This window comes from Tiliqua scincoides, chromosome 2 (assembly GCF_035046505.1).
Source record: "Tiliqua scincoides isolate rTilSci1 chromosome 2, rTilSci1.hap2, whole genome shotgun sequence".
NCBI lineage: Eukaryota > Metazoa > Chordata > Lepidosauria > Squamata > Scincidae > Tiliqua > Tiliqua scincoides.
The window spans coordinates 82,114,844-82,137,043 of record NC_089822.1 but is presented as its reverse complement, the minus strand read 5'-3'; the positions used below and the strand labels follow the sequence as shown (position 1 = coordinate 82,137,043).

Sequence of the window (22,200 nt, the reverse complement as noted above, 5' to 3'; positions counted from 1 at the left end):
TCAGCTGAAAAGTGGAATTATCACTTGCATGACTGTCTACAACAGTAAAAAGCAGTTTTTTAAACTGTGATTTTAAAGGGATGGATTTTTCCCCCTGTCTAAGGATCATCACATTCCTTCTCATTTGCAGTGGCCATTCATGTTGAGTCAAATTCGTGTATAAAAATTCTGTGTATAACAAGTTTGGACCTGTATTTCTAAGTAATGCTGGTGACAAATTGGAAAGGATTAAGCTTTCCCATGAAATAAAATTCACCTGTCCAACAAGCAGGTATTCAGCAGCTGAAAGTCTTCTGCATCACACTATTTGCAAGCTGGGAATAAGAACATAAGAACATAAGGACAGCCCCACTGGATCAGGCCATAGGCCCATCTAGTCCAGCTTCCTGTATCTCACAGCGGCCCACCAAATGCCCCAGGGAGCACAACAGATAACAAGAGACCTCATCCTGGTGCCCTCCCTTGCATCTGGCATTCTGACATAACCCATTTCTAAAATCAGGAGGTTGCGCATACACATCATGGCTTGTACCCCATAATGGATTTTTCCTCCAGAAACTCGTCCAATCCCCTTTTAAAGGCATCTAGGCTAGACGCCAGCACCACATCCTGCGGCAAGGAGTTCCACAGACCGACCACACGCTGAGTAAAGAAATATTTTCTTTTGTCTGTCCTAACCCGCCCAACGCTCAACTTTAGTGGATGTCCCCTGGTTCTGGTATTATGTGAGAGTGTAAAGAGCATCTCCTTATCCACTCTGTCCAACCCCTGCGTAATTTTGTATGTCTCAATCATGTCCCCCCTCAGGCGTCTCTTTTCTAGGCTGAAGAGGCCCAAACGCCGTAGCCTTTCCTCATAAGGAAGGTGCCCCAGCCCCGTAATCAACTTAGTCGCTCTCTTTTGCACCTTTTCCATTTCCACTATGTCTTTTTTGAGATGCGGCGACCAGAACTGGACACAATACTCCAGGTGTGGCCTTACCATCGATTTGTACAACGGCATTATAATACTAGCTGTTTTGTTCTCAATACCCTTCCTAATGATCCCAAGCATAGAATTGGCCTTCTTCACTGCCGTCGCACATTGGGTCGACACTTTCATCGACCTGTCCACCACCACCCCAAGATCTCTCTCCTGATCTGTCACAGACAGCTCAGAACCCATCAGCCTATATCTAAAGTTTTGATTTTTTGCCCCAGTGTGCATGACTTTACACTTACTGACATTGAAGCGCATCTGCCATTTTGCTGCCCATTCTGCCAGTCTGGAGAGATCCTTCTGGAGCTCCTCACAATCACTTCTGGTCTTCACCACTCGGAAAAGTTTGGTGTCGTCTGCAAACTTAGCCACTTCACTGCTCAACTCTGTCTCCAGGTCATTTATGAAGAGGTTGAAAAGCACCGGTCCCAGGACAGATCCTTGGGGCACACCGCTTTTTACCTCTCTCCATTGTGAAAATTGCCCATTGACACCCACTCTCTGCTTCCTGGCCTCCAACCAGTTCTCAATCCACGAGAGGACCTGTCCTCTAATTCCCTGACTGTGGAGTTTTTTCAGTAGCCTTTGGTGAGGGACCATGTAGAATGCCTTCTGAAAGTCCAGATATATAATGTCCACGGGTTCTCCCGCATCCGCATGCCTGTTGACCTTTTCAAAGAATTCTATAAGGTTCGTGAGGCTCGTGAATGTAGGGAAATGCTTTGGAATTATCAGTCAACAAGAGTTCTACAAGCCCTGCTCCCTGATACGGTCTCCAGAAGCATAGTGGCCAGCTAAGACAGACAAGAGTTAAGTTCAACACATAAAGGAGTTTTGCCACAGATCAAGATGACTCATTGCAGATAAAAAGGTTAATCTACTAAAGTAAATGTACTCGTAATCAGAGTAGTTATTCCCCAACTGAGTAGACTCCTATAAAACTGTTCTCAAAACTAACTGATTGGGTCAGTGTTTGAACTGGTTTCTGTTCCTTGCTCTAATACCTGCATGACTGGAAACTGTAGCTGCTTGACAGTATGCAAATAAATGGACACTAACGGAGGCACATCTCTCATAGGTAGGCTTTTGACAACTACAAGTCTAGGGATTGCCACTGTTCACAACCCCACTCTTCTGTTGTCACTTTATAGGCAGAGTATCTTCACCTCTTCATACCCATCATCCTGTTTCCTTTTTTGCATCATCTCTGGGGTCATGCCACCCCACCTTCCCTCTGACCTTGGCTTTGCTTATTCTGTGTGGTCACTTTGCAACAGCTTCCTAGGATGCCCCCAAGTTCACAGTAAATCAACAAGGCCTACTATCAATCTAGATATGTGAACCAAATTTTGTTCAGGCCCAATGGTCCCTGTTTCTTCCTCTGACTATTATTCACTTAGCTCTTAATGGTAAAAATACAATTAAAATAAAATGCTTGAGGAAAACCCTCAACTGCTGAATGTTTTGGTTGAGACTTGACTGTCACACACGAGCCTTCAGATTAAAAAAGCTGGCAACTTCATAAGCAGGTGATTATGCTCATCCCCATGCTATTAAAAGTTTTGGCTGCTGGTTTCAACATATCAAGTTGCATATCAAGCTGGGGGTTTGTTTGTTTTTTTGGGGGGGGGGGTCAGCTGACAATACAGCTATACTGAATATGGTTGCAAAAGTACGTTTTATGATAAAAGTTGTTTTCAGAAATGTTATGTCTCAGTAGGCATCTTCTCTAACTTGTTCTGCAGGCATGGCTACACAGATGCATTCCTAGGGTTTTATTAATTAATACAATAAAATAGCATAAGGGCCTCACCCACAGCTTGCAATCCTTCTGAAGTACAAAAACACAAGAATGAGGTAATGGGAGGAAGGGTTTACTTATACACACAATTTATGCCACCTCCCTCCAGCAACTATACTCTCAGGGCACTTCCCAATTGGTAAAAGCAATAAAACAATAAAATAAGAATCTGCGATAACAAGATAAAATAGCAACAAAACAGAAGGCAGCAACAGGGGAACAGGCTAAAATCTAGTTTCAACAAGTTTTAAAACAGCCTGGGAAAATAAAGTTGTCTGGCACTAAAAACATTTCCAAGTAGGTGCCAAAAAAGACCCCTTTGGGAGAGAACTGCAGACAGGAAACCCAAGTCAAGAAAACCCTCTCTTCAGTTTCCATCTGCTAACTTCAGAAAGTGAGGGCACCTTACTCTCAACACATTTAATGATGTGAATACTTCTTTTCAGGCAAAAGTTCCTCAAACCAACTTTCATACAATTAAAAGAAAAAGCAATTGAATCTTCTGATTGCTATTCCTGGTTCTTAAAACTGCAGGGAGGCTAATTTCAATAGCCTTGGGGAAAATGGCCACCAGATCTGGTAACAGATGACAGTTACCAGAAGGGGTAGTTCTTCATATAGGATGAAGCACAACCTATCCAGCCAGTGGCATCACTACACTTGGTCTCACCCAGTGCACTGATTGGTGTCGCCCCCAGGCCCTGCCCCTTCTGGTCTCACACCAGTCCCATCCTCTCGCAAGAACTAGACCAGCTGTGCAGACTAGCCATGCGCCACAGTTCTCCCGGAGAAAAAGGCCATTCTCACTAGAGCTAGGCATGGGGGGGTCCGTTGCAAAAGCCTTTGGGGTGGGCGCAGCTTAAGGGAATGGGCTGGTCCCACACTTGCACCAAGCCTGGGAGGGGGAAGGCTGTGCCACAGCACTACCAGGCCATACACCTATCTTGGTGCCTTTTAGGTGGGGGGAGTTGGCACCACTATACCCTAGTGTGGGCACCAGCAAATTCTTCCCATGTGCTGTAGCACAGCAGAATGGGTAGACATGGGGAATGAGAGAGACTAAGGGAACGAGGAGCAGAGTGGAGGAATTTTGCAAAAGTGGGACACAGAGAGCCACAAGCAGCAGAGAAAATGAATAAAGATCAGAGAAAGGTAAAAAAAATGAAATAAGCACAGAAGAGTGTGACTGGGAGTTGAAGAGAGAAAAATAACAAGGGAAATGCAGAGGAGGGTGGATGAAGGAAGTGGGGAAAGACAGTCTGAGGGAGCCAAACACCTTTACCTACAGCAGAGGCTTAGCAGACAGTATGCTCACAACAGTCTCTTCTCTTTCCCCCTCCCTGCAACTTCATCAATTCTATGCTTACTTTTTCTATAGTGCAAAACTATGCATGGTTATTCAGAAGTAAGTCCTATTAAAGTTCCATGGAGAACTCCCAGGTAAGAGAGTATAGTGTTGTAGCACCAATTTTCTCCCTCTCCCTGCCTGCCTGGCAGTGGCAGCCAGTCAGTTAGCCTGCTCAAGGCATTTTGAACTTCAGCCACAGGCTTCAGTTCTCCAGTATAGACCAGCAACAGAGAAACAGGGGTGTCCTGCCTCCCCTGCACTGGTAAGAACAGTTATCTGAGAAAGGAACTGGGTTATGGCTAATTTACAGGCCAATCCTATGGTTTCTGGCACCTGGAAGAAAAGCAGCTCCAAATGTTGAGCATCCCCTTCCCCTGAGGAAAGTCCCAGGCTCCACAATGGGGCTTCTCATGTCTGCACCAGCTATTTTGCCAGTGCAGATAAGAGAACCTCTGTGTTGGGCTTTTTAGCCTGACATAGTAGACAGGATTCAGTGGAGCTGGGCAGAGGAGGCCTGACCCAGCCCCCTTCTCGGCCAGCTCCTCCCATCCCTCCCAAAAGCTCACACCACTGCCTGGAACTCTTACCTGCTTCCAGGAAGCATCTGGCACTGGGCCCAGCACTAGTGCTCCTTCATCTGAGGGTGCCATAAATGTGCTATACAGCAGGTTTAAGATGCTTAGCATTAAGATGCTCAGCATCAGCACTATAGTACATTCGGATTGGACACTTAATGTGCTAAGTGGGTAGGACACACAGCAATTATTTTCCCCACTTGATACCTTTTTTCCCCCTCAATGCCAGAGAGGAGGAGTGCGCACGCTAATACTTATGTTGGCTTTTGGAAACCTTCTTGCTTGCCTCTTCCATTCAACCTTTTCTTTGTTTTCCTACCCTCTCCCCACTTTGACTCTGCAAGGTTGTTTCATTGCTCTCATCCTGCCACTCAAATCTTTAAAAATGCATACACATTCTCAGTCCTTCTATTCTTCTCTAAATAAACCATTGTTCTACAGTCCAAGCATCTTAAGCAGCATGTGGCCCAGAAAGTGCACCTGTACTTTAACAATCCTACCACATTAGATACTTTTTGAAAACAGTCCTTCAGAAACTTCAGAAATTATTTTGAAACATATGCTCAGATCAACCAAGGATTATCCATGTTGTGATGTTTGTTTTTGGTCCTACTGAAATGGCAGCTTAAAACTTTTATTCAGACCTGTAACCTCATTTACAGTACAACTTATTACAGGCATCTAGAGCTAGATCAGCATAACTGGCTTGACAGGAAATGTAAAAGAGTAAGAAATGGTATTTACTTCTTAACAGCTTTTACTCTGCTTTTAAAAAAACTACCATAGAAAGAACTGCACATTTTCATTGCTGCCTTTAATTTCCCTTTGCAATTCAATTTACAAAATCCCTTTGCTTTACAACACTAATGAAAACAGATCAAAGCTATAAAACATTAATATATAGCTCTCGTGACATCTGTTTACAAATTGCGTTCATATACAATGTATGGAAAAATCTACTAATCAAATGAAAGGACTGCACAATTTTTACCATTTGTCTTATCCATGACAAAGCTTGACCTTACTTTTATAGGCTTTTACTTTTGCAGGTGGTGACATAGTTGAAAAGCAAGGCAAGTATTTTTGTTCAGGACATATATGTTTTATCAAAAATAAGAGTGGTACAATGTTCTCTGCAAATTTTCAACTCCAAGAAATCTTCACTGCTTATACTAACAATATAGAATAGCACAAAGCTCCCATAATCAAACATTATACTGAACAAAAAATCATACTCCTGAATACCCAGATATAACCCAAACCTTCCAGCACAACCAGTTAGTATATATATCTAAATTCAGTATTCTTCAAATTAATATAATTACAGAGGTAGAAAATGGCTGTTTAATGTCAGTTGCAGTCTCTAGCCACAATCTTCTGCCTTTAGTGTCCTCTGACTTTCCAAAGCATCAGCTCCATACAAGCAGTTGCATCTTCACTACAATCATGACCACCAACTAGGAAGAAAAATATTCATGCACATTATTTAAGACTGGATATTTGCATTGACTAAAATTCAAGCTAAGCACTTGCTGTGGTTTGTTTCCAGAGATGTCTTAAAATAGTAGTTTAAAATTGTCTTTTACATGTTTCATTACTAAGGAAAAACTATTGAATATGGGGAAATTTAGATAGCTTCCCAGTGTACAGTCATACTACAATATGATCTCAATCTGCCTTAGAATTGAGTGGGGTAGATCTACTAGAATAGATTGTAGCTGGCCAGCTGCAAGTCTATGATTCTGGGCCTGAAGCAATTTTTGCCTGGCCTAATTTTAGTCTGGGCCTGTCCCCTGCTACCCCTACAGAATGTTGATCATGTTACATTAGAAAAGTTTCACTCATAAGAAAAAGAAAAAAATGTTTATCAATTGTAAGAAATAAGGAACAGTTCACACATTAATAAAGCATCATTTCTGAATTTTGTATGCAGCATCTAATACATGGAAGACACTTTTGAGTCTTGAACATATGTGAACTTCCCAAAGTACATAACATTTTGCCATCTGGAAGCCTCGTATGGTACTCTGTACACTGGAAAGTGCTGCAAACCCAAATGAGCACTGTACACTGACTGACAGGTCACTTTTCATGTAAAAATGCTGACTGGAATTCCAGAATACTATTATGGCTTAACCCATTTTTGCCCAGCCTACAGGCATACACATTTGGTTCCTGTTGCGTATACACAACATTGGGCAGAAATTTAATGGAGACATAGCAAATCTTACAAACTAGTGCATTTGTACACATTGATAGCAGTAACTTCCTAACAAAAATGGGTCAGAATAGAGATATGCATTGTAGAGAAAGCATTTCAGAGGAAGAAAAATCATGTAGAACACAGAGTACATTTCATGAAGCACAATCCACTTAATTAAAATACAGATGCAGCCTATTTATCCATGGATTTTTTATCTGCGGATTTGTCTCAACAAAAATGGGGTGGGGTACTGAATGTCACACACACTTTTACCTCCTTTGCCCTGCGCTGGCATCTCGCTCCGTTTCCAGGCAGCCCAAAACACTGCAAAAAGGCTCCGCCTTGCCCAGGCAGGGAATAGCCCTGGAAGAGGTTCCCCTTGCAAAGTAACAGTAACATTCCTGGAGCCCCTGAGCCAGCCGAGGCTGAAGAGGGGGGACAAGAACCTCTGTAGCCAGAACACCAAACCTTCAGTGAGGTGGAGCTCTCTCTCTCGCTCTCTCTCTCACACACACACACACACACACTCACACACAAGGGGATTGCCTTAAAAGAGAAGAGGGGATTGCTTTAAAGAACCCAAGGAGTGTTTGCCAAATTCCTCCCTGAGATGGTACAGGCTATCACAAAGCCTTCCCACCAAGCAAAGCATGTGATTTACAGTCCAATCCTCTCCACACTTTCCTGGGAGTAAGCCCCATTGACTGGAATGGGGCATACTTCTGAGTAGAAACGCATAGGGCTGGACTCTTTTAAGCATCCCACCTGTGAAAGAAGCTTTAAAAAACCCTAACCCCCCCCCCCAGATGATGCAGGCTCTTGGGAAGCCTTGGAGAGACAGGTAATGGTGAGCAGAGAGCCGGACTACGAGTCCCAGAATGCTCTGTGGCAGAGGGGTTTCCATGATGGTGGTCGGGAGGGTTACAGGAGTGCAAGAGGGTTGCAAGAGGAGGAGGAGGAGAACATGCAGGACTGTTGGGAGGCCATCTGGGACACAGTGGCTTCCCAAGCAAGCTCACAATTCCAACTGTGAAAGAAGCAGGACAGCTGCCAACAGGAGGGCTGAGTGCAGAGGGGAGGGGGGAATTGAGAGCAGCTGCCTTAGTTTCCTTCCAACCTGAAGTGTCAGGCTGCAGCCTATTTGCTCTATGGACGCAGCACAACACTGAGTCCATATAAACTCAACTTACATATAATGTAAACTCACATTCAAACTTTCTCAATTAGTTTATAAATTCAGTAGCCAAGGATCAACTAACACACATTTATACAAAATCAAGCTCTTGCTTTAGGAAACTTGACAACATTTGAGAGTGTCAACTGGTCACTTCTTGGTTCTTAAGAACATAAAAAAACAAAAAACTTTGCTGAGTCAGGGCAAAGGCCCATTTAGTTCAGCTTCCTGTATCTCACAACAGCCTACCTCTGGGAACATATATCCTACCTATATCATGTTGCCATTCTCTTCATTATTAATTGTGCAAATACATTGTGCATTTTGGCAAAATGGTCTTACCATTATCTTGAATAATTCTTCTGAGATAATCAGCCATAAGATTTCGAAGTGCTCTTTTATGAGGCAAGCCTAGTCGATGAGGAAAAACTACTGATGTATCCACAACCTTTTTGTGAAATAACTGTACAGAAAAAATGTTGGATAATTTAGAGATCTTTCTTTCTTTCTTTGAAAATCCTTTTGGAAAGAAAGAACCTATAATATTCTTATTGTAAAACTCCAATATACTTGTTACAAAGATGTTTTTACAGTTCAGTTTCCTGGTATATGATCTTACCTTTAACACATTCTGTCTTAGGGCCCAACTTCAATGTTATACAAAATGTGAGATGTGGGCTCAGTGTTTTCATATTTAAAGAAAAATAGTGCTGGAGGGGGGCACAAGAAATAAGAAATCATGGTGAAGAGTTCAAATCTCACTGTGGGACCCCTAGATAATTTTAATTACATAAAAAGTTTCAACCAAAACCAACTGAAGCTTTTTTCCTAATTAAAAAATGTGAGGGGGCAAAAGTAAGATCTGAAGTGTAGTGTGGCAAAGTGTTAATGTTCCCCCTACCCTGCCATGGTGGTTTCACTATATTTTGGGTGTCTCCTCACAATATTGTTTAAAAAACTCACCAGATCACATTACACATTTTGAGCAATACTGTATGTTTGGTCCTGTGGTCTTAATTAGGATGCTTCTGCATGGGTTTCTTTTCCTGGGCTTGTTCAGTGTTAATGAGAGATATTAATGATTATGTATAGAAGCACAATCCATGCAAAAGAAGGAAAGCTGTTGGCCACACTGTACTTCTTTTCCCTAGGGGCAGACAAAGCAGGATTTCCACAGCATTTGCTAGACAGTGAATGTTGTCTAATAATATACACCTTTTCAATAAGTCAGACAACACATTATGCATAAAATATAAGATACTATGCAGCTTAAAAACAGCTTTAACTTAGACTTCTGAACAGTCTAAGTTAAAAATGTAAGTGAAACAAAGAATGAAAACATTTCAGTCTAATTATTCTGTACTAAGTACCTTAAGAGCAAATAAATCATTTTCTAAACTGTGTCCAATTAAAATAGTATCTGCACTGAACAAGTTTAGCAATACTGCCTGCACATCCCGAATGGATGTCCTAGTATTCTTCATATCCTCAGCTGTCATCCCAGAAAACCTAAAATAGATTAAAGGAAGCCAAGATAAGCAAAGAAAAATAAATGCACATGGGGGGGAGGCACTAATGTTTAAAAAAAATCAAGTTCCCTTGTTCTACTTTAGATTAAATTTAGGATTAATAGAAATCCAAGTCTCTTCAAAATTTTAATAAACTACTACAGGGATCTCCCAACCCTGGCCTATGGACCACATCTGGCCCTCGAAGGATTTTATCCAACCTGCAGTTCCTCAGCTTCTTGGGGATAAAAATAGCTCAAGACACACATTTCTGGGTTCCAATATGGATATACACTGCATGCAGCCACTAGAGGTGCTGAACGTAATGCAATGCAATGAAACGTAATATTCCATTCCATACATCTAGTGGCTGAATGTGAAATATACCCATGCTTTTTCAATCCTTTTTCAAAATCCATTCCTCCTCTTCTTGTGCAAGTCAACATTGCCCTCTTGTCCCCTCCTACCCCTATTCACTATTGTATTCAATCAAACATTGTTTCTCCATGTATTTATTACTTACTTATTTTCTGGCCCTCAACATCATGTCAGATATACAATGTATGCCTGGTGCTGAAAAGCTTGGAAACTCCTGAGCTACTAAAAAGGAAGTCATTTGTTACCATTAGTTTTAAGGTCATCCTGCTCTGAAGCTGTGGGATACTCTTTCAACCTATTTTCACTTTTAAGTTGCCAGTCATCAACCTAAGTGCTCAATGGCTTTCTCCCTAATCAATACTATTTACGTAGGTCCCTATGGCATAAGTATTTTTAATGTACTACATGTATTTTAATACATGCAGATTTTCAGGAACACAACCTCCACGTAAATAGGAAAGTGCCTGTTATAGGAAAACAAAGGAAAACTTATCATATGAGGATGCAGAGAATAAGCTTTGTAACCTTTCTACTTTTTGAAAGTGTACTTGGGTGCACAGACCTTTCAAAAAGTAACTTCAGAGAGATCTGATGCAGTTTTCTCAGATATACCAAAGTAAAAAGCAGTCAGAGTATCAGTTGTACATAAACTTTGAATCAGAGTCAAGACTTGAATCAGAGTCACTCTTGGTGTTTACACACTACACACATACCTAGTATTATAATCTATGATTTCATTATCTGGCTTAACAAATGTGTCATATGCAACTTGAAGAGAAGGATCAACTACTGCCACTCTGGAGAGTTCCAGACCACGTGTTGTGTAACACTAGAAAAAAAGAAAATATTTTATCAAGTTTAGTCACAAAAAATTCAGGAACCAAGCTCTGAAGAACTTTGACATGGTGATAATCATATCTTTGCTCTTTTGTTATTACATGCTTTCCAAGTAGAATCTGTAATTACAATCTGTATACAGAATCTGCATGGTATAGTTGTACAGAAGACCCTGCAGATCAGTGGAAGAGTTTGCTTCTGTGTGCTGGAATCTGTACTATTAGCCCACCCCCAAGTCAACCTGCAGCTCTTTCTGCCACTCCCGGAGCCTGGAACCAGGACTATGTCATCATGTCAGACAAAAAGATAGAGCCTAGCAAACTTGCTTAGAATTAAACTGCACCCTGGAATTAAGCTGCATCTTGGAGTGCATTTTAACAAGGGCACATGGCAGAATGTAAGCAATCTCAGTTGAAAAGTAGAGTAAAATTATAACAAATATTCAAAACCTTGATATAATGGTAACTTTTGAGAAAGTAATGTTTTCCGATTTAAAAACCATACTAGCAACTTCTGTTCATTGTGCAGGATGTTTGGAGGCAATTTTATTAATCACAAATAAACTGCTTGATTTCTCATTATCCTTTTTTAAAGTTGATTCTAAGCTTCTTACAATGATTCTAAGCTTTATTTTCTCACAACTGGCACATATTTTACAACTAAATTTTTCTGCATTTATTACATGTTAGTTTTGCCTTCAACAACTGTTTATGATGAAAAGGGTTTAAATTCAGTTCCAAATTTTTGTACAACTAGTTGTTTCACTAGAATGTTCACTTACGTACAGTGAGCCAGTCTGAATAATCAAAAGCATTCTGCAAGATACTGTCTATTAAAGTATTAGAAAAAGCATTTAACTTTTTCTCCTTTATGTACAAGTGTATACAAGTATCATTTTTCATTTTTATTCCAAACACACAGAAGAAGTGGGGACAAGGAAGTGCATATAAGAAATCTCAACATAACTAGCAAGAACAGAAACAGAAAGCTGGGTTCTGTATTAATATTTTTATTAGACCCTTCTAGATTTACTTATTAACATTTTAGATATTTATATTCTGCCTTTCTATCATGCAAGCACAATACCCAAAGCAGTTCAGGACAATTAAAAGTACAATATCAAAAAAATGCACCTAAACATCAAGTACCCCATACTGCCCATTCAATGCAGCAGCAATTTGTGGAGTTTTATTATCATCATATTGTACTAAGAATATTGGAAACTATGTATGCCATTACATGTAAAGTTGTATACCTTCTTTGCTGGCCAATACATCTGACGTTCAAATCAGTACTTTAAATACAGAGAAAGCTGATAAGGTTTGCAAGTTAACACTTCATCTTATGAGACACATTTTCTCCTGAAATATAATATTTCTGATCTACATTTCAGTGGCATAGCTAAGCTGTTTGCTACCTGGTGCAAAGAGGATTCTGTAGCCCCCACCATGCTCCCTCCCTCCCACATACACGCATGCACACTCCCTCTCTCTCTCTCTCTTCTCTCTCTCACACACACACACACACACACACACGTATGCCCCCTCCCTCGCACACATACACATGCTTGCTCCCTCCTTCATGCATATACCTTGGGTGCCCTTCGGGAAGAAAGGCGGAATACAAATCCAATAAATATATGCGCTCTGCCTCATGCATGCATGCTCTCTCTCTTTTGCACACACACCCACACAGGGTGTGGGGGCACCTTCACTCAACTCCTCCAGCAGCAAGCTGAGCCAGGCCTCCCACCAAGCATCCCCCACTACCCAGGGAGCCTCTGGGAAGCGCTACCAACCCCTCCATGGCCCTTCATGCTGCAGCCCAATATAAATTGCAAGGGCAGCAACAGTGACAGGCTAGACAGTTCCCCCCCCCATCCCAGCAACACATGCATACAGGGCTGGGAGTGTGGGACACCTTCACTCACCCTAGTGACGGGGACAGTTTAGCCCGTGCCTTACATTCAGCTGCTGGAGGTGGTGAGTGGAGTGGGGTAGCCAGCAGCTGCAGCGTCAGGGGCGACTGAGGGATTGGCAGGGCTTCATAGAGGATCCCCGGCGGCAGGGGACGCGGGGCAGAAGGCCCAACAGGGTTAGCTAGGGGTGGGCAGGTGAGTGGGCAGGGAGGCTCCCAGGTGGCTGGCAGAGCTCAGAGCTTTGGTGTGATGGCAGCTCTGCCCCAGTGAGGAGGGCCCAGCTGCAGCAGCTGCGCTTGCCATCCCACGTTTTCTGGGCCAGGTGCGCTTGACCGGGCAACCCGCACAGGGGGTAGGCTTCATGTAGGTGAGGTCAGTGGGTGACTGCTTCCCTGTAGCCTCCTGTGTGCCACGTGCAGGATTTGTTGTTGCCCATGCATTGTTGCCCCCCAACCTGTAGCCCAGTGCAGCTGCTATCCTCTGCGACCCCTTAGCTACGCCACTACTACATTTCCCAAGTGAAGACAGTTAAAAATGAGCATAAATGGCATAAGTCTGTACTGCCACGGGCAGCAAATAGTATACAATTTTCAAATTGAGGTCTGGAAGAATCTTGGCATACCATCTCACAGTCCAATGCAAATACGCCATGATTTCCATCAAGTGGAGGTGGCTTGATGAAAGTTTTCACAAAGCCATCTAGGTTTTCCTTTCTGCCATCATGAACATGAAGCTACAAAGTATTAAGACAAGATAGAAATTATTAACCAAACTCCCTTTTCTGGAAAAAGACTGTTGACTTAGTGATAGTACTTAGCACTTTTAGTATATTCAAAGCACTTCACAGACAGTGTCTTGCTATAATTCTTCATAACTTTATAAAGTAGATCAATATTATAATTCCTGTACTGCAGATGGGAAGTTGAGAGATGGTAGTTTCCCTTCAGGCCACCTAGTGAGTTTATGAACAGCCGACTTCTTGATTTACAGCACAAAACCTTAGCCAACACACTGCAATACATCAGTGGATTACTCCTGCAGTTTTAGCACACTGTTTTCGGTCAATTTGGCTTTTGATTTCAGCAAGGTATTGAAACAACACTTGTGGCTGGGCTATCTAGAGATTGATAAAGGATGCTATAGTGTGTATAGTAGTGTTTTCTCAAACACTACTGGGACCCACTAGGTGGGTTGTGATCCAATTTCAGATGGGCTCCCATTCATTTCTATATTTTATTTTTAATAGACTTGATCTACCATGGTATGTGACTGCATTGGGGGAAATGTTACAGACCTGTACTTTTAACTATATATATTCTTTTAACAATGAAAGGAAATGGGACTTACCCCTGGATAAGTGTGGGTAGAATCGCAACCTAGGGTAAGAATTTTCCTGCTTGATGTCACTTCCGTTGGGTCCTGACAGATTTTCATTCTAAAAAGTGGGTCCTGGTGCTAAATGTGACAGAACCACTGGTGGACAGCCTATGTACCCTTAAGGTAGGGCTTTTCAAAATGGGGCGTCGCAACGCCCCAGCCTGCAGGCCCTGGCCCCTGCCCCCTTAAGGGGCAGGGGCAGCCTGGAGGCAGTGGTCTGATCCCCAGGATCACGCCGCTCAGGGGGGCTGCAGGGGCTTGGGTACACATACCCAAGCCCTTGCATCCTCCCGGGGGTGCGGGGAGCCCGGCGTGACCTGCAGCAGGGCTCACCACAGCAGTGAAAGTAGATGCGGAGCGATCACGCTCCTCTTCCGCTTTAGCTGAGGCGCAATCCTGGGGATCGCGCTGCTGCCTTCCCCCGCCCCTCCTGCCTCCCCCCCTCCTGCCCACTCAAGAACTTAGTGGCTCTCAAACTCTCCCAGAGAGTTTGAGAACCACTGCCTTAAGGGACTCAAGTTGCAAAATGTTACTTATGCTTTCATAACCTCACTGCTAGAACTATAGTCATGAGATCTGTGCCCACCATCAATGAGCATGGCTGTTTACAAACTAAGAACAAGGTAGGTCCCTGTCCTAATCTATAATTTTACACAGGAAAAACAGGAGAGATGGGGAAAGTTTCTGCTATTGTTTCAGTGACACGCCTATCCTGTGTTACAGAAGATATAGAGACAAGGAAGTTGCCAGAAGAGTCACCAAGAAGGTGGGTTTTGAAGGGAGCCAGAGAGAAGATATCATGCAGGTGTTCAAGGAGGCAGCAAGGAAGGAAGGGCTGTTTAAAGGAGAACACCTTCAGCTGGCTAAAGATACTGAAGGTGGAGAAGACAAGGTTGGATAACTCCTGTTGTACATCACTCTCACCTTTGCAACCTGGCATCCAGGAGACCCAATAACTCCTTCACAACAGCTATAGCGTGTTTCCAAACCACCAGGCACTATTACAGAAATAAGAGAAGACAAATGAAAAACTGTTGGTCATCTCTTATCCCACAAAACATATTACCATTTGTACTAAAAACAAATGTCATACTAAAAATGAATACAAGTCAATTTCTTACACTGAGTGGGAAGCTCTATTTAAAATCAAAATTGGTTGAATTCCATATGAATGTATCAAGGATTAGGCCTACTCAACTGGCTCTTTGATAATCCAAAGAAGTTAAACTTTAATATGAATTTGGTATTATAAGTATACCAAGTATTATAAGTATAATATTATTATATTTATATTATTATTATAAGTATAATACCAAGTATTATAGGTATGGCAAGAATATGAAGCATCTAACATCACATTTTTACAACACACTGACTAACAGAATATATGAAAAACTGGGATTGGACAGAGAAAGAGAAGCAAAGAATTATGCAAAACCAGACGTAAGTAGACTACTGTGATAATCTTATTAGATTTAAATGCTCCCCTGAATACATAATACAACAAGACAAAACAGCAGGATCTCTATGATGGGTTGAATTCAAAATGAAGTGCAGTGGTGGTAAGTGGAATTCAAATTGTGACAAGGTTATGCATGTGAGAGTTTACCATAACCAAGTTGAAATCTCACACACATGCACCAGATTGTTTTTGACCGACAAGAAAAACATACAAGCACCTGTCTTTATTTAGTATTTATTTAGTATTGTGTCTAACTTGGTGTTTTGCCAGATTCCCAGTCCAAGCTTCACTTACAGAATTATGCCCACTTTAAGCTAATTAGCTCCCGTTTTTTCCCCCCAACAATGGCTGTAGTTCTGCCCTGCAGCACTGCTGGACCCCACCACCAGGGTAGCTTGTCTGTTCAACCTGCAGAGGTCCTTCTTCCACCCCTCTCCTGCCAGCAGTTCCTCAAGCCACTACAGCAGCACTTTGATCCTCAGCAGGTCTTGGGCAAGGCTGCCACACACCCATCTCAGTGTCTCTAGCAGTCTGTTCCAGCAATCTCCAGAGTCCATTCAGCCATCAGCAGTTCCAGTAGTCCGTCCGTCCGTCCGTCCGTCCGTCCGTCCGTCCGTCCGTCCAGCCTCAAACTTTCCTCCTCCTACTACCCACACCAAACTCTCCCTTCATCAGGTGCTTTTATGCCTGAGGGCCCTATTGCCTTCAAGTGGTTGCAGCTGTGCAGAACTCTGCTGAATGCCAGGCCTGAACCCTTAAAGGGGCCACTGCTGACACCACATCCTACCTCCTCACCAGATCTTCTGCCATTCCAATACACTTGGCTTGTAACGTAAGCAATTCTTTGTTTAATGCAGGAAAATGTAAACAGAAAGTGTGTGTTTACTGGTTAAAATTTAAAAAAAAACTTGTCATACTTCAATAGGCATTGTTCTAGCAGCCTTAAACACGCTAGCAAGTACAATCAAAGTGTGTAGAAGTATTTTTACCTTTATGTCTTACTACTCTACCAGAATGATAGTTGCATTCTTCTTTCCTAACGTGCTTTCCTGATAAAGTTACTGTATATATTTCTCCACATCTACAACAAACTCTTCTGGAAGCTGAAACCAATGTAAACAGAACAAATAAAACAAAACGTTAAAATCAAAAAGGAAATCTGTTGCCCCAAAACTACTTAAAGAGAACTGCAAAAAATGCCAATAGCATTAATTTCTCATTCATGGTTAAGTTTAAGGTGGACGGTGACCGGCGAAAAGTTTTCTCAACTATGTCACCACATTGAAGGTATGCTCACCTAGGTTGGGGGCTTTTGGTGTCTTTCTTGTGAAAGAAAAGATTTTTTTCATTTCCCAAGGCCTTTGAACTGATTTTAGTAAACAATTTTATGCTGTGGTGAGTCTGCTATTTTTAATTGTTGAATTTTATTTTACTGTGCCTTTGATTTTTTTCAAAGCATTTCATGAAAAGCATTAAAAGTAATTTTGAAACACAAAGTTAAACCACATAGATAAAAATATAAAAACAATGGCAAACAATTCAAGACCTTGAATTGGGCCAGAACAGAATGGGTAGCCAGTGTAGCAATGAGAGCAATGGCATGGCAGAATCAACCCACTGAACTGCTACATTCTGCACCAACTGCAGCTTCAGAACTGTTTGCAAGGATAGCTCCATGTAGAGTGCATTACAGTAGTCTAGAGCAGGGGTCTCTACTTTTCAACCAAAGGGCCGCATAAAATATCTGGCACAGTGTGACTGGTCTTATGACCGTAATAAAGTTCTACTACTACTCTGGCACAGTGTTGAGGGCCGGAAAAAAAGTTAAATATAAAATTGAAATAAATACATTAGAGATGGAACTTAGATGAATGAATGGGCTCAAATGCCCAGGGTTTCTCTAAGCACCAACACAGCCCAAGAAATTTATTTATATTTATACAGGTATTTATATACCACCTTTCTTTGGTCGCCAGATTTCTCCTCAGACTTTAATCCAAGGCAGTTTACATAGGCAGGCTGTTCTAAACCCCTGTAGGGATTTTTACAATTGAGTAGTTCTAGTCTTTCATAGAACTCCTTCCAGCTGGATTCCTTCCCGGCCTGGTCTCTCTCTGGCCCTTTGCCTCCCACGCTCCACTTGATGGCAACTCCTCTCTGCCACCTAGGGTCAGCTCATCAGTATATCAGCGTGTCGTCAGGCACTTCCGGTTGTTTCGAACTGGCAGCCTCAGATCTTTAGGCATACAAGGTGGCAGCTCTACCAACTGAGCCAGACCTCCTGCCTGAAGGAGGCAGGTTGTGTTTGGTCAACCGGGTTGTGTTTGGTCAACTACGGTTGTGTTTGGTCAACTGGGTCGGAGGCTCTCAGGGGATCAGGCTGGCCACGGGCTGGATAAAAGCTAGCTACGGGCCACATCTGGCCCCCAGGCCAGGGTTTGGAGACAGCTGGTCTAGATGAGAGGTTACTAGGGCATGGACCACCATGGCCAGATCAGACTGACTCAGATATGGTCTCAGTTGGTGCATCAGCCTAATCTGGTTGAAAGTATCCCTGGTTGAAGGCATCCAGGGACCTTAACACCCAGGGACAGCTGTGGATTCAGGAGGGATTCCCAAGCTGCAAACCTGCTCTTTCAGAGTAGTGCTATTCCAGCTACAGCAAGAATATAACTTTTGAAGAGCAGGAACCAAATGTATTAAATAAGTATACCTACAAGACAGCAGAGAGTTGTGTTTTTGCACAACACCTACCAGAGGGACAGTTACAGGGCAAAAGAGAAGTGCTTCAGTTCTGCTGCAAAATTAGTTTTTAGGACTGTCTTCTCCCACATGATCAGCTCACCAATTACTTTCTTTGTTAGACACTACTCCAGAGCCTTCAAAGATTAGATGGGTAGTCTCATTTACTCACAGTCAGATACAGCAGGTTTTACTGTGCAACTGAACAGCATAGCACTACCAGGTTTTTCTGGATTTGGTTCAGGGTAGTCATTTTCCTTCAACTGTTCCTCACTCAGAACATAGTCTTTTAGAAGTCTATAGAGAACAACTCCTGTATAATCTTAAAAATACAAAGAGAACAATTAACAGAAAATTCTGAAGAGCTAGACTTCTTACGTTATGGCTTAGATTCATAAAAATGATAGCTGTGTATAAAGTATTCAATAGACAGTAATAATTTTGTTTTACCATTTTTTCCTTGCTTTCCCAAGCCAGTTGAAGTAGTACCTTTAGTGCCAGAAGGCACACCTGTATAAAAATAAAGATTGTTACTTTCCAAAACCACAGGTATTCTACAGTGTTAGAGGGACAATTGTCCCTCTACAGAATGTGATATTACACACACACACACACACACACACTAATGCACACATACATATGTCTATTACTGAGGGTTCAGACAAGCATATTTATCATTGATAAAGAAGCCAATCACATTTTCAATCTCCCCACCCCAAAAAAGTGAACTTACTGTCCGATGATGTACTGCCACAGTCCCTCAGTTTTTTAAGTGTGTTCACAGCTATGTTCAGATACATATTTTTACTCCCACAACGATTATATATGGCCTTCTCTTCAATTAATGCCTATATTAAAAATAAGGTTGAGTATGAAACTTGCTACAAAATGAACAGCTCTGAGCTTCCCACACTATCATAGTCTATGGAAAGCTAAAGGGCATTCTAGAAGCAAATGGATATATGAAGATAAGCAGATTTACAGTTAAACAGAATATAATACTAACTAGGACAGTGGTTCCCAAATAGATGAGTTGACCCACTAGCCAGGGAAGAACTCATCTCTGGTCCCTTAAGGGGCGGGGAATGGCAGCGACAAGATCTCCAGGATTGTGATACTGACAGGAACAGAAGGGTTTTTTCTTTACTTACCTAAGCCAGTACCAGCCTCCAGGGGTGCAGGGAACCCCACAGATGCCTCTGCAGGGCTTCCCAAACCTCAGAATGACTCCCAAACCTCAGAATGACTAAAATAGTGATCGGAATGCACTTCCGCTTATGCAATAGAAAAGTGGAAGTGGGTCCTTATTTTTCAGTCTTTTTGAGGCTTGGGAAGCCCAGCGAGTGTCTGCAGGACTTCCCGCATTCCCGCCCCCCCCCCGAGGCCAGCACTGGCTTAGGTAAGTGAACCCCACTTCTGTCCCCAGCAGCAGTGCAATACTGGGGATCGTGTCACTGCCATCCCCTACCCAACACCGGCAAAAGATGTGCATTTGGTGGGCAGCTGTGATATACAGGAAGCTGGACTAGTTGGGCCTATGACCTGATCCAGTGGGGCTGTTCTTGTGTTCTTAAGGTTCCCAACTTCTGAGAAGTTTGGAAACCACTGGACTAGGACATAGTTTGAAGCCAATCCTGCAGTAGTAATCTCAGCACAACAGTATGATCAGTTTTCATGCAGTTTGAATTGAATGTATAAATTAAGAGTGAGAGATCAGCCAAGATGGCTCAGTGGGTGATCATACTGAGATACAACCAAGGACTGAATCTCAATGCCCATGACAACTTGACACATCCTGCCCCTCAGTATAATGATAATAAAAGCAGACATGTGACCTTTCATGCCACATATCAATGTTTGATCTCAAAAGGAAGATATTTATCCTTTGTTGTTTTCTTACATGAAACACACCTTTGAAAACTCAATGTTCACAATCAAGATAACCATTTCAGTTGCAACCAAAGGAATGTTAACTTCCTCTGTCATATGAAACTGCTTTAGAAGATTCCTTGACTTTTATGAGTGACTCACTGTAACCCTTTTCAAATGTTCGGCAGCCATAGAGAACCTCTATGTTTATGGGAACAAACTTACAGACAAATGTTCTCTGTGGGGAGAAAGCAAGAGAGCAGTACTACAGATTGCACCAGAATGGGGGGGGGGGTGTCTTGCTGGAATGCTCATGGAGATTTCTGAAAAGGATCTATGTGATATTGGGAACACTCGACTGGAGAAGGACATTGCTTTGAGAGACAAATTCAAAACAGAGCTCTTATTAATATACTTCATTTTAATAGATAAGGCATCCTACCTGTTCAAGGTAGGTTTAGTTTTCACTTCAAACAAGGTATTTTTAGAAACAAGACAGCTAATGATTTTTTTAACTTCTGATTTTTATAGTACCTAATTTACTAACGTTTTATTTCATGTCTTTTCTACATTCTATTTAAAATGTATGTTCTGCACTAATGAAATAGTAATTTAATTGTGAATACATCAATGCATCATGAACATTATTACTGTCTTCAATCGTCACTTGTTCCCAATTAAGACATTTTCAAATCGCTTATAGCTCAATCTTATCCCACACTGGAACAGGCAGGCCTGGCTGTGCCACAACCCAGGGCAAGAGGAATTGACTACACTTTTCCTGGGTAATGCGGCAGCAGCTTGAATGGGTTTACTCAGATCTGTTCCACCTAAAGAGGTGGCACAGATCTGAACAGCCAAGCACTAGACTGGGTCATCTGAGAGGAGGGTTAGGATCAGGCCTAAGAGATCCCCTCCTGGGGATCTGCCTGCCCTCCCCAGACCCCTGCGCTGGCCTTATGGCACTTTTGTGACACTGTGGGCCGGCGCAGGGGATTTGCGCCAGCCTAAGGCAATCTTTCGATTGCACCCTTAGTTACAAACTAATTAAAAGCCCAATCCTATGCATGTATACCCAGAAGTAAGTACCATTATATTCAATGGTGCTTACTCCCAGTAAGTGTGGATAGGACAGCAACCTGTGCACCATGGCACTTCCATATGATGATTTTTGATATCATCAATATCTCTTTTGGTTAATAAAACTCTTGTTACAAGAAGATAACGTTTATTGTTCTTTATAGCAAACACAAACCTTGTCAAAAGCTTCATTTACTGTTCCACAAACTTTCAGAAATTCTTCAACAAAAAAATTGACATATCTTTGCCTTATATCATGTGGCACTTTTGATCTCAATTCTGGAACTAATGAAGGCCTTCTCCGATTTGAGACCTATAATGATTAGAGGTAGGAGAAAACTTTTTTAAAAATAGATTTTGATGTTTTCCAAAAGGTAAAAGTGCAGAAAATGGTGTTGTGTTTTTATTCAAAATTCACATTATAATTATAAATTATAATCTCTTTAAAAGTGTTCTAGATAGGCGATGTCAGTTGCATAACGTCAGCAGATGCAGACACATTCTCTATCCACTACCCTCCCCCCCAATTAAATAATACAGTTTCATTATTTCGCTGATTTAGAGTGTGTGTTTTTTTTACACATAAAAATGAAAAGTGCAGAAAGCGGTGTTATATATATTTTTATTTTCACCGTTTTCTCCCATATATAGTAATGGTATTTAGCATGTTAAGCGTAACAGGATAATATAAATCAGCTACTGCACTGTTTCGCAAACTGTGGGTTGGAACGCACTAGGTGGGTCGTGAGCCAATTTCAGATGGGTTCCCATTCATTTCAATATTTTATTTTTAATACATTAGACTTGATGCTACCATGGTATGTGACTGCATCTGGGGAAGTGTTACAGACCTGTACTTTTAACAAGCTACTATGTATATTCTTTTAAGAATGATAGTCAATGGGACTTATTCCTGAGTAAGTGTGGGTAGGATTGCAGCCTAGGACTGT

At 42.0% G+C, this 22,200-nt stretch overlaps 1 protein-coding gene across 1 annotated transcript in view; it reads right to left on the bottom strand.

The window, feature by feature from the left end:
• Window positions 1-5,554: 5,554 nt before the first annotated feature.
• LOC136638554 (RNA exonuclease 1 homolog) overlaps window positions 5,555-22,200 on the bottom strand; it is a 30,398-nt gene continuing 13,752 nt past the window's right edge. The window contains exons 7-17 of the mRNA XM_066612597.1: window positions 21,426-21,563; window positions 19,050-19,149; window positions 18,752-18,811; window positions 18,474-18,623; window positions 16,549-16,662; window positions 15,022-15,095; window positions 13,343-13,453; window positions 10,679-10,794; window positions 9,450-9,588; window positions 8,422-8,542; window positions 5,555-6,159 (exon numbers count right to left, since the gene is read on the bottom strand). Coding sequence (XP_066468694.1) covers window positions 6,086-6,159; window positions 8,422-8,542; window positions 9,450-9,588; window positions 10,679-10,794; window positions 13,343-13,453; window positions 15,022-15,095; window positions 16,549-16,662; window positions 18,474-18,623; window positions 18,752-18,811; window positions 19,050-19,149; window positions 21,426-21,563 — 1,197 coding nt within the window. The 3' untranslated portion in view covers window positions 5,555-6,085. The remainder of the gene's footprint in view (window positions 6,160-8,421; window positions 8,543-9,449; window positions 9,589-10,678; window positions 10,795-13,342; window positions 13,454-15,021; window positions 15,096-16,548; window positions 16,663-18,473; window positions 18,624-18,751; window positions 18,812-19,049; window positions 19,150-21,425; window positions 21,564-22,200) is intronic.